This window comes from Ambystoma mexicanum, chromosome 7p, assembly GCF_040938575.1.
Source record: "Ambystoma mexicanum isolate Mex_15411 chromosome 7p, UKY_AmexF1_1, whole genome shotgun sequence".
NCBI classification, from domain to species: domain Eukaryota; kingdom Metazoa; phylum Chordata; class Amphibia; order Caudata; family Ambystomatidae; genus Ambystoma; species Ambystoma mexicanum.
Window position 1 is genome coordinate 106,298,871 of NC_090939.1, and position 12,944 is coordinate 106,311,814.

At 44.9% G+C, this 12,944-nt stretch overlaps 1 protein-coding gene across 1 annotated transcript in view; it reads right to left on the reverse strand.

Moving 5' to 3' along the window:
- The window catches only part of CCDC191 (coiled-coil domain containing 191), a 299,595-nt gene that overhangs the window by 198,347 nt on the left and 88,304 nt on the right, over positions 1-12,944 (reverse strand). Inside the window, exon 4 of the mRNA XM_069635893.1 lies at positions 4,755-4,904. Coding sequence (XP_069491994.1) covers positions 4,755-4,904 — 150 coding nt within the window. The remainder of the gene's footprint in view (positions 1-4,754; positions 4,905-12,944) is intronic.

The window sequence follows — 12,944 nt, forward strand, 5'->3', positions numbered from 1 at the left end:
CAGGTACCTAGCAATATCGGTCCATGTCGCCACATGGTCTCATGATGCTTCTCGGAGTACTACAGGCCATAGGCCCCTGGGTGGATGAGATAATTGCATTCACTGCGGTGCTGAATTTCTTTTTATTCAGTAGCGTGTTTCCTCGCATCTGTCATTTTTGAGTGTCATGCAGCAGTGTCCAAACTGACTGGTCCCACATGCAGGCGGAGGGAGGTGTGACAGCCTAGATGGTCCAGCATGGGCTTATCTACTCTGTGCACATCGCTGTCAAACTCTCAGCCGTCCGGCCTCAGGGTGCGATACCAGCAACAGGATCAGTTTCTGCTTCAGGTCGCGAGCACCGCTTCCCCTGTCTTCATGGACCCATGCACTTTTCAGGGGGGAGGGGCAACAAGCGAATACCTAAGTTGTCATGTCACCCGGAGCCATACCAGCCAGGTACAACACTGCACTGCCATCATACTGAGGCCGTTGTCAGCATCGGTAACCCTCACATCATCCACTGTCACTTCTATGCCTCCTCTCCAGTTTGGTTGCAGGCTTCGCAGTCGGAACGCCCATCCCCTTCGCGTTGGCCTCGTCCAGCCACACACAGTAGCGGGCCATGCTGAAGGGCCGCCTCCAGCGTTACCTTGTTGGGCTTTGGCAGTCCTTGCTGCCAACCCGGCTCCAGATCAAGTCGCTGTATACCTTTGCTCTTCGGGTATGTTTCCCTTCAGTGCCACAACTGAGTTTGGGACTGTGTGTGTTTTAATCTGCACTCGTTCACCACCATAATTGGAGCTCTGTCAGCAAGCAGACATCTTGCTCAGGCTCTCGAGTGCACCCCCTGTACCAACATATGTATAGGGTAAAGCAGTGCTTTAGGATAAAAAAAAAAAGAAAAAGTAGAGAACACAAAATGAACGATGACTTAACACTGGCGACGTAATGTCAGAAACAGAAGAAGTGGAAAGGGGATTTATTTAAAAAATGTACCACTGTGCCAAAGGTTTGAAGTTCTGGGATCAACAGAAAAGAGAGTTAGAGGGCCAGAATTGTAGTGAGATGTCTGGCACCTATGAACACGCTTAGTGGTCCAGTCAGAAGGTTAGAAGACATCTTGAAGAATGATGTCCATTACATAGTCCAATGAATTACTTCTATGTTATCCACTGAGCCCTGCCTCTTCATTTGTAGTACACTTTGATCATCTTCTCTCTTCCTTGGGGCTCACAAGTTTGCCATCTTTCGAAAATAGGTGTGTGAACTATTGGGTAGACATTCCCACTGCAATAGACATTGTAGAATTTTGACGATTATTTCTGCCCACAATCATTTTGTCTTAACCTACTCTTCCCCTCATAGGAAGGGACACTGTTTGGAACTAGTATTATCCTTTGACGTTAATTGTAGATATCTTTTTATTTATTTTATTGTTTATAGCTGATTTGGTAAAATAACCATTTTCCACCTTTTAAATACACAAATCTAATTCACAATAAAAATATGACAAGATTAAGACATTAAAACAAAACCTTAAACACGATTATATACTCAGCTTCTAAAACAAGGAGAACTGTTACATTAAGAACTAGAGACAATTTAAGCACTAGACAACAACATTGCTAGAAACAGTTGAGAATGAAAGCAGCTATATTTTCAAACCGTCCCGCTCTACTTTGCAATAATATAATGGGTAATATTAATTTAGCTCCTATACATAGATACAGGCAACCGATGACATCTTATCCATTTCCCACCAAATATCTGTTCTCTATCAGACATACTAAACAGCTGCATTAAGAAAGGAGATTTTTCTGGAGTATATAAAGGCCCGAAATTGGTCTCTCTCTCTATGTTCGCGAGATCGGTCACACATTTTCCATATCCCCTTTCATAAACCGTGGGCAAGAAGTCAATAAATGTCTTGCAGATTCAACTGCCGAAATGCATAACCTACAAGTTCTTAAGTAATAGGGCTTCTTTGCCATTGGTGGGGAGCAAGTTTAGTCACAAGTGCATAATAAATCGCCTTCCCTTACAGTTTTCAGTATTCTTGATATATCCAAAAGGGAGATCGATAGGGAAACCTTGTAAGGTGTATTCTTTATATAATGTTTTGGAAGAAAGATAAGAAACACTACAACTGGTGTCCTAGTCTTTAGCCTCCCTCTTGATATCCTTATAAGACGTGGTGAGATTCTCATATGTATTTAGATCAATGCCTAATAGCTATCTGCCATCTAGTCAGTGACAACGTTAAACCCAATTCTCTGCAAATCGCCTGAATCGGTGTCGCTTTTGGGTGACCAAGGAAGTATCGTCATAATTTGCCTTCAAGCAACTTCAACCACAGTACTTCTTTATTGGTCAAAATCTCAAAGCCATAGAGTATACTCCAACATTCCATAGAACATGGTATTTAACCTATGTTCATTCTCAGTAGAGGGGCTCCCACAATCATTTTCAATTTTGTAAATCTTGGGGGTTCACCCTAAGTAACCAAGGGCAATCCAGATGTGGGCCCCTTGCTCACTGTGCCTTAGAGAGGTTCAGCTTCACCTCACTGAGAAGGCCGAACACGGCTGAAAAACGTGTCTGGGGTTGCTGATGGTACTCATGTACAATGGACAACTGCCTAGAATTTCAGTGCTGGACTGCCCTTGTGAGTAGGACAAAGACTGATATGCAAATGAGATTTCTCCCCTGTGAAGGGTGCAGTGAGCTAAAATGTTGTTGTAGTCCCTCCTCAGTGGAAGACATTCCATAGAACAGGGTATTTGACCCATGCTCATTCTCAGTAGAGGGGCTCCCACAATCCTTTTCACTTCTGTACTACATTTAGATGGATTTGCATGAATTAATTGACCACCCATTAGGGTGAGGTGAAGTAAATACAATTTCCATCGCAGATGTATCTAATGATTTGTATTTGGGCTCTTATTCAATTACCCTAGATCAGGAGCAAGGGAGTGCTGTACAATGTTGCTTGAGTATTACAGCAACAGTCTAAGCTGCCCCAGAGGGGATAGGTTCTGGCTACGGTCCTTGCCCACAGTGGTGATTTTGTCCTCGCTGGAGGGACTGAAGGATCCAGCTCTTACCTAGGTACTCCTTGATGAGCAGGCACCTCTCAAGTAGTTAACCCCAGAACATTTAAATAGTAGTTTTGAATAAAGCCCATAACTATGTGACATAGACCTACCCCTAGTCTGTTCCTCTGTAAGAGTTTGAGCACTCTCTTTTCTAAGCTCTTGATTCTGGAGAGAAGGGATCAAGCCCAGGGAAAAGAGCTTCATGGAGGCCGCAGATCAAAGAGCAGCCAATTTTTAATCAATATTTGCTTTGATTTGTGGCAACCAGGTCCGAGGCATGCCTTTGCTCGCATTCTGCAGGTTGGCTTAATCACAAAAGTGAATTTTACTGCGCAAAATATTTTGTGCACGCCGGTTCACTTTGTTGAAAGAGCCCACCCACAGAACGTAGGTGATTTCTCCACTTGTAAGTAAGTGGGTGAATAACACAAATCTATCCATTTTTGCATATTTGTCGTATCCACACAGATTGAAAGTATGTTTGATGAATTAATCTTGGTCATTTAGAAACGTATATAAAAAGCAATGCACAAAGTAGATGGATATAAGTAGTGATATAAAAAGTATAAATATGTAGTGGTGTAGCAATACACCATGGTAATGTTCTAAATTGTCGTAATTGGTATTGGGAGATTGTGAGATATGATTTAGAATATGCAACTCAATATCAGTAGATGAGATATTAATGAACTAAGAGACTGCCTCTTATTTTCTTTTCTTTTCTTTTCCTTTATTTCCTACTTCACTGAATAGTACTATATACCTACAAGGAGTGCTATTGAAACATTTAACCCTCCTGAGGAACCGCAGAAATTGTGGGGAAATACGTGTCAAGGGAACAACATTGCAAAGCAATTATGAAAACTTTATTTCGAAAACATTGTTCACCAAAGATATTAAAGTTCAAAACTATTTTTGAGCGCTAGAATTGAGTGACTGGACCTCTTTTTTTGTCACAATGTCCAGGACAGCAGTATAGCCCGAGCCAGTAAACTTTACGGATTCCTTGGTGTACAGGCAAGAGAAAATATAAAATAAGGGAATCAAATGATCATTAGAGCCCAGAATGGAGCAGTGAACTAGGAACCAAGGTTTGTGGGCCTTAATCCCCTGTATCGTTTGAGATACCAAGGATCTGGATGGCACCTGGATTGTCATGGCCCCTAAGAGTGCCAGCCTACAACTACTTTTTTATTCCCCCTTTGCTCCTTCTAGCAGCTCCCTGGTCTTTGTTGCTATGATTCTGGTCCTCCTCTTGCTTTTTAAATCTTGGTCATGGAAGGGGGACTGCTCACTCTCCTGAGACATTGCGCATCTTTTGCATGGTAGCCATGTTGGAATGTGTTTTGCCTCTATGTTTTGGACACCCTTATAATGTTCACACAGTGGCAGCCAGTGTGAGAACATAATAACTGATGTCCAAACATGACACCTGAACATGTGGCTGTGTGGATATGAGTTGTAAAGCATGTACCTCCAGGGGATGAAGGTAGTTCTGGTCCTTGAGCGCTTCTCATCTGCCTTCACTTTGGCAATGCCGATTGGTCAGGTTTCTGGACCTATAACCTGATGCCACGCTTGACTACATAATTGTAACCTCCATCAGCAGGCAATAACACAATCATGGACAATGATTGCAGAGTGGAGTCACACCATGAACTGCTGTTGCCCTCTCACCATCAAACCTGCTGTACTTCAGGAACCCTGGGGTTGGCTCTTTCAGGTGGTTTTCTTCATCCACCTTTCCAGCGTCATCGTCATCGTCGTCATCACTTGCCAGCTCGAGCCTCAGCTTGGAATTCATCCAGTCGCTAAGCAGGTCCTGGGCTGCAAGACAAAGAAACCATCAAGGAGCGTTCAGAGTCTTTTCTGGACGAGACAAGCACCATTTGATTTTAGAATTTGATACTGAGACTCTTATGAAGAGTTATAAAGAAGACAAAAACCATTAAAAAAATGATATGCCAGCATTTAATCCATATCGTTGGTTAGAGACTACGTATTTTCAAATTTCCTTTAAAATACTCTTAGCGGGTCAGAATAGGCAAGTAGATATTGAAATTCTAACATACCCCCTCTACCCTACTGCCGAGATCTGACCTGTTTAATTAGCCAGGCCTTGCTATAATTGTAACGTATTGAATTATCTTCCCGTTTCTGGTTTTTGCATTCCCTGCTTTCTTTCGTACTCCTGATGGACCCTGGCTTTCATGACCCTTCTCACACTTGCTTCTAGTCGTTTCTCCCCCTGGTGTGTCACTCTGTCCAGAGTGATCATTCACTTCTGTGTTAGTGCAACACCACACCGCATCACCTCAACAGGTCTAATGTAGCCTACTTTATTGATGATCTCCCCATCATGATTCATTCATGTTTCCATTGAGATGTCCACTACCGTATTTATATTGCAATTTCAGAATGGGGCTGTATCCTTAACTCCTTCAGCCATCGCTTCCATGTATGTGCCTCCACATGTGATTTCTTCCATCTCATGATATGGTAACTCCTATCCCCCCCAACACTGCCACATCCAGCCTTCAGCGTGCTACCGGCCCTAACTCTAACTTAGCACTGCCTCTTTCCTCTCTCCAATGTGTGTGTGTATTTCGCTCAGACACACAAGCAGGCGCGTGATGGTGGAAGATGTTCATGGATCAGAGTGAACGTATTTATCAAAGGAGAGTTTAATCTGTGAATACAGTACAAGTGACAATCCGCCTACCTTCCACAAGTCCTCTTTATTACAGGAGGTGCTCCATCAGCCTCCTTCGCTATTCCTCAAAAACCTCAAATGAAGCACCAGACATTAAGCTGACAACCCCACACTCCTTCAAAACTGTCAACCAATTTCAGTAGACACAGATCAAACCCTATCACGTTCGCACAGTCGCGCACCTTTCACAATGTTATCATTTATTTTACACATTGACCCCACACGACTACGATCTAGACTTGGATAACATCTTAACCTTGAAGGGCTTACTAGACTATCTTCCCTGCGATGGACTTCATTATGCAAATGCATTGGATATCGGTCTACATCTTGTGGACTACATTGCCTTGTCATAATCCACAAAGCGGTTTCAAGTAACACCACTTTCTACTTTTTGAGCAGTCGTATTACTTTGCAATGCCCAGTACTATGCTCCACTTGCAGTTTTTACTACTCAGATTTAAAGCACATTGCTTTAAGAGAAGGAGGGATATGGGTGAGAGTTAAAGTTACCATATTCCCATCGGTTGGCTTTCGGACACCCCCAGTCTTTGAGTCAATCATTAAGCAAGCAATTTAGAGTTTGGGGGGTTAGGAAGAGAGGATCTGAGCTGGTCATCATGCCCCCACCAGCTTACAAACCTATGTTACTTCCTCATGTATTTTTCCTCAAGTACCATTTTCAGTGAGCGCATTCTCATCTTGTTGTCCATTAAATGCATTCAAGAAGTTTCCCCCCAAGCTGATTTCATCTTTAGGGTGCCTGCCTGCAAGAGTTGCCCCTAGCGCACTACTCTTTACTCCAGGCTCCTTGTCAACTAACCTTCACCACTTTTTCCTTACCCTTCCCCCCTTCACACCTCGCCCTTTCCCCCTAGCCCATTCTTCCATAGCCTTTTACCCGGATTCTTCTACCTCTCCGTATCCCCCTACTTTTATTGGGTTTTTATAAGGCGCCAACCACGGACACAGCTGTTTCGTAGCGCCCTTAATTTCAACCCTTCATTCTTAACCTACTATCCTTGTAGTACTATATGAAACTACTTCTACAAAAAAGAGAAGCACTAGTGGGGGAAAATGGACAGAAGTAAGTTTGTGCTTGCCCAACTTATATAGCTAGAGACACCACCACAGCATGCACACCAACAACTCACATGAGCCCAAGGGTTCTAGCCCATAATGCCGGCACTAAAATGGTGTCAGTAAAAACAACAGCAGTGGTACTCCTGCTCTTTTCTTTTGTTGCTTTTACAGAGGGGCCCTCTACAAAATCTAAATTATTTGTCCATCTATGCCACTGCCCGCCAGTCTCCTGTCAAGCAAAAACAGGAACTCGGCAACAGCATTTTTTTGAAGGCCTTCCACTGCCATAAATAGGACCTGGCACAGCTCACAGGCTATGATCTCATTGGCATATTGTTCTTTTCTCGCACTATTTTATAAATAAGGCACTGTTACCAGCCTCTGAGGTCTAAGACCAGTATACATTGAATGTCACTGACTTGACATGCTTCCTGGTGTTTGTATCTACTTACTCCAACCACTTATGCCAACATGTCGCCAGTCTCTCCTCCAGTCAGCGATGCATCAACATAGTCCCCACCATCCGCAATACAAATCCCTCACCAGAGATGTTCACGAGATTGCCCACTTTTGCCACATTTTTCAGATCTGTCAGGAAACAGCGCGTGATGCAGGAAGTGGTGGCAACAGTTGGGCCTGGAAGATAAGGAGGGCGTGGGAGTGAGGTTGGGGGTGGTGGGAAAGGTTAGGTTTAGATGATGGGGGTTGGGGGGGAAGGAGTGGAGTTGCAGGAGAGTAGGGAGGAGGACCTGATATGATATGATTGGCTATTTATAACGCACATAACACCCAGAGGATTGTAAGCGCGGACCCGGGGATTGAACCTGTGTTGCTCCGTGTTGTCTTGCTTCCAAGGCGAGCACGTTGCCCCTGAGCTATCCTCCCGAGACTACCTGGTGGAAGATTGCTGGCTGCAGAGGTGTCCCCCCTCACGCCCCAAGGGTGTCACGGAGTTCCCCCCTTCTCACCTGAGAACGATCCTTGCTGGACTCCGTGGGCGGTGTCTTCTTGCGGACAGACCTGGACTTGAATAAGGCTGAGCGAGTCTCTTCCGACTCCAGCGTGTGTTTAAGATTCCGGGATGCAGCAATCTGGGGATCCGGGGAAACGAAGAAGATGTGCTGATGGCGCACAAGTCCAGGAAGCAAGAGGGAACGGGAAAGGGGCAAGGAATGGAAGTAGAAAAGCTAGGAACCAGGAAAGCAATACTGCGAACTACGGAGCACACGTCTGATCGCTACTTGCTAATAGCATTGAGACGCGCGGAGCCGCGGGGGTGCGGTCTATTAGTAGAATACGTTACGTCCAACCTATAGACCGCGGAAGGCGTGTCACGCTGGACGGCCATGTTGGGAGTGTCAGGGAATGCAAGGCCCGTTGCGATAAGGACCAGGAAGACCAAAAGGGGCGCGTCCTGTGGGTCATGACAAAGGGAGGGTGTGGTAGAGATCAGGTGGTCTCCCGCATTAGAGGAGGGTGCAAAGGGAGAGTGAGAGCAAGAATTGTGTTTTCCCAGTCAAAGCCAGGTATGGAAAAATTGGCAAAGTTCAAAGTTGCATGAAAAGTCTAATCCCAGTGAATGGCCATTGTCCTCAGACAACCCGATGTGGGATTTCCCTCTGCAGCCCTTACAGAGTGCAGATCCCCTCTCTCCCAGCATCATCACCAATTTAGGATTTTACCAGCAGAGCAAGATCTCCTCGCCGTCATTTATGCACCATCCCACTCTCCCACCTTTGATAGCCAACTGCAAGGAGATTCAGTTAACATACTACAAAATGGTGGTGTTGTAGGGGCGAGCTATTTTTAAATGACAAAAGCATCTCACTGATGGCAATGTTACTCTCCATTGGTAGAGCATTTGCATCCCTCTCATGTAAAATGATCACACAGACATTTACAGGCTTATATTGGAATAAAAGCATGGACGTGGAGTCAAAAGAACCCTTCAATACAAGTAGGGGGAGTTTGTTTTCCTGACGCAATTTAAAGGAGGTTTGCCTATAGAGAATCCCATTGGTTATGCTTGGACAGTTGCAAGATCTTTACTCTGCAACATGGAAGAAAACACACCACCAAAGACCGAATAAAAACAGCAATTTCCATTCAAAATTACGTGTTTTAGAAAACTATCTAGCACATGCATAATCACAATAAATAATAGCAACCATGTTTTTTGAAAGGAACACTGGCTTTGGAAGCTGCACACTTCCTGAATTAAGTTATTCATTGAATACGATTTCCCTCTGCTCCCCCTATCAGAAATGCCTGACGCGGTGGGTGTATCAGCAGGGTTGCCCGCGATGTGGTCCACCCCACTCAAATCCTGAGTCTTTTAATTCCCCTTCCTCCTCACCTGATGAAGACGAGAGGTCCAACTTCCTTCCACGAGGTCGATGAGTAAATGTTCTCCTCTCCTTGTGTAGATAGGGTCTGCCTCGGGAGGAAGCCACCGCGACCCCTTGGGAATGAATTCGCGGGGACTCCCCCCCGCGACAGACAAGTACGGCAAGGGGAAAAGCCTAACGGCACAAAAACCCCTTTGGAGTGTAGGTATCCGATGGTGCGGAACGAAGGAAAATCCAAAGCCAGCTGAAATGCGGGAAACTGGCAAACTGATGGTAGGGAAGCACTAAAGGTAAGGGGGGGGGGGTGACCAGAGAGAAACGGCAAAAAACAAGTAAGGCAAGAGAAAAGAGGTGGAGAGCAACCGTGCCCGCGAAACAAGAAGGAGCACCGGTAAGAGAGGGCAACAGGAGGAAATATAGGATAGGAGCGGAACTCCGCTAAGCGAGAGCACTGTGGAGCGCAAGCAACGAAGAGGAAATCAGAAGTTGCAACGCGCCGAACTGCCGAGCGCGAACAGAGAAGTACACACAGCGGCGGCCATGTTGGAAAAGACTAGAATGTAAACAGCGCTAGTGAGCACAACGTGGCGGCACAGTCGGACGACCGCCATGTTTCCACCTCTTCCATAACCGCCAGAACCCAGCGGTTGTGACACCCCCCAAAAAGTACTTCCCACCAAAAGGAAAGCTCAGCAATGTGGTTTGTGATTTATAACCTGCAAATAGGATCCGCAAGTGGTGCAGGCTTGGGCTGAACTTAGAAGGTAGGCCGGTAGAAATCTTGTAAACTGGGAATGGGTAGCACAGTACTCCAGGACAATGGAGGAGCAGGACTTCCTGATTCTGCTGCTCTTACATGTAATGTTTCTGGGGAATGGAATGATAAGGTTTCCTGGTATCTGGGCCGAGACCTAGGATACCAAAAGAGGTAATGGCTTATTGTCATTTTAGTGTACATGACTCTCATATCAAAACTAGGGGTGTAGGCAACAACTTTGCAGAAAGGGACTACAAGTCCCGGAAATACTGGGACAAGGAAGAGGGCTCAAGAGGCATGCAGTTGCAGCAGTCAGGCAATTAAGCCTAACAGTTAATTCGGTAGTCAGGCATTTGAGCCTAACACCTCAGGGATCCTGGGAAGCATAAAAAGGAATCCTCAGGTGCAAGCAGAAGGAAGGGGTGGAAGGAGCTGGAACGTTAGCTTGAGTGCAAGCTGTAGCAATGGAAGCAGAAAGAAAGCACACGGCTGGCAAACCAAGCAGAAATGGGAGAACAAGAAGAACGCCGGAACGTGGAAACAGCAGATTTCACCTGCGTGTTCGGAGAGAGTCCTATTGCCCCAAACTCTGAAGTGCAGAGGCTGTGCAGCGGAAGATGTGCAGGAGACCTGGTTTTCTCCATCTGAGCCGGATTGCCATGGTTGCCATGTCGAGACTGTGCTGGAGACCGAGGCGAGGAGCAGTATTCAGTGCCGGACCAGAGACACCTTTGCAGAGGAAGGGCGTGGGTCCTTACGAAGCCAGAAGCAGGAGTTATGGCATAAGTCGGGAAAGCAGTGCGACCCACAGAGCAATTATCAGAGAAGCCGGTGAATAAAATATGGCTTTCTAAAACATTGCGCAAGCATTGCCAGCAACAGTATCCAACTCCATGTTAACTTGCGTTTGGGCAAAAGCAAGTAAAACCTGTTTGTTGAATCTCAAGTCCCAGAACAATGGAAATGTAGCACTTGCGTGCAAGTATTCCTCTTACTCACGTAGAAAGTTAATGGTACTTTAATCCATTGTCCAATCTTTAAGAGACTATTTCTACCTAAATCAGCGGTCGCGTGTCTCCAATTAAGGGAGGAAAAGCTGCGAAAACCATTACCGAATACTTTCCAATTGAGGAAACCTTGAATTTAAGAAGAGTACATCAAAGAGTGGTCATGTGTGCCCAACTGTGATTCCTAAAGAGGGACTGAACCCTATCCTTCAACGTTACATCGGAATACAATTCTAACTAAATTTTTAAACCATGAAAACGAACTCAAAGAGTGGTCGCCTATGTCTAATTGTGGTGTCTACAGGAACACTGCATCCTATTCTATACTTGTAAGTGACATATCTTTCATTTACCAAAGGTTAAAGTATATAACCTGCTGAAGACAAGAACAAGCATTGCCCAAGCCAAGAGGCGTCTCATTCGAATAGTGAAGACAGCCTTTCTTAGAGTTAAAGAGCAATCCAGCTGTATTGTGAAGTTGCTAACAGTAAATTGGCCTAGGTTACAAGTGTGCAAGCATTACCTGAAGCTATGAGAGTGGCACCAAGGCTTTTGGGTTATTACTTGGGCTAATGGCTGGTAGAGGGGTATTGGAAAAGCCGGGTAAGGGGAACTGTCTGTGTAAAGATTATTTTAAGGTAGGCACAACCTGTAGTGCCAAAGACTGTAGAAGCCAGAGAGAAGGGAGTCTTAAAGGCGGATCCAGGTTGTTTTGGTAGTAGACAGGCAAGAGAGGCAAAAAGGCTATCCCTTTGAAGAAAGTCATTCAAAGGAAGAGTGCCTTGCCTACCTGAAGAGGTTGAAATGTTTTTGGAGAATATCTTGTCAAAGCTGGTCTACACGTCTAACTACTGAAGCTGTGGTGTGGTAGTGGTTCAAAACACTGAAAGTCTGGTGGTATATCTGGTTGTCAGTAGATGCAACATTGCAGTTGTCCAGATAAGGTGGCAAACTGTGGGACAAAGGTGACTGTTCTCATGGTGAAGCAAGTAAAAGTCTATTTGTTGAAGTGAAATCAGCAGCAACAAGGGGTCATCCTGACAATTATACCATTGTGAATACTAAAACTGCAATTCAAGAAATCCTAGCTGTATTGCAGACAGTGGGGATATTGCATTTCCTTTTGAACTGTGGCAAATCTTCTTAAAGAGGTGATAAAGCATCGTGGCCGGGATTGCTATTGGTGCTCTTTTGCTGAAAGTGAAAAGAGGATAATTCACCCAGGAGACGAGATTTGTTGTCAGTGCAACCTTTTGTTAATGAACTTGTAATTTGACTTTGAAACATGAAGAACTGACCCAAGACAATTGTTTCTTTGGTTGGACATTTGCAGAGGTGACTTTGAATCCTGGGGATGGAAAGTTACCCAGGACATTAGAAGGTCATCCAGGAATTGTGAATGGTGTTCATGTCATGTTTAATTACTGTATTCTTTCTATATGTATTTGATGCTTAGTGTGAGGGCCAATTATCCTGTGTTAGAGTGTGTCCCCTTAGCTTTTGGTTAGGCATGGAATTCCTCAGCAGAGATGAGATAGTGAGGTGTTTTGACATATTTTCTTTGATAATAAAATGGCATACATTACTGAATTATCAAACAGTTGTCCCCCTCACATTACTGACCCCTCACACTTTAGAGGTACACATTTCAAGTTGCAAGCCACTAGCCAGGCATAAAAAGAACACTCACTCTCTGTTCTCCACATGCACACAGCACACAATTTCTGACTTGCCAAAAGTCAATTATTACTAGCCAAGGACTAGTGGGGAATGCACATTTGTAGGTCTTTAGATTATCAGAAAGAATGTTGGACACTTTGAGGGACTGGTCAGACAGGAACATAAGGCTGAAACCAAGCACTGTCTCCAAATATCAGGGATGAACGGCAAATACCACCAAGAATCTGGGACACATTTGCAGAGGAAACAGGGCAGCCAGGGACAAGGGGGTGAAATCTG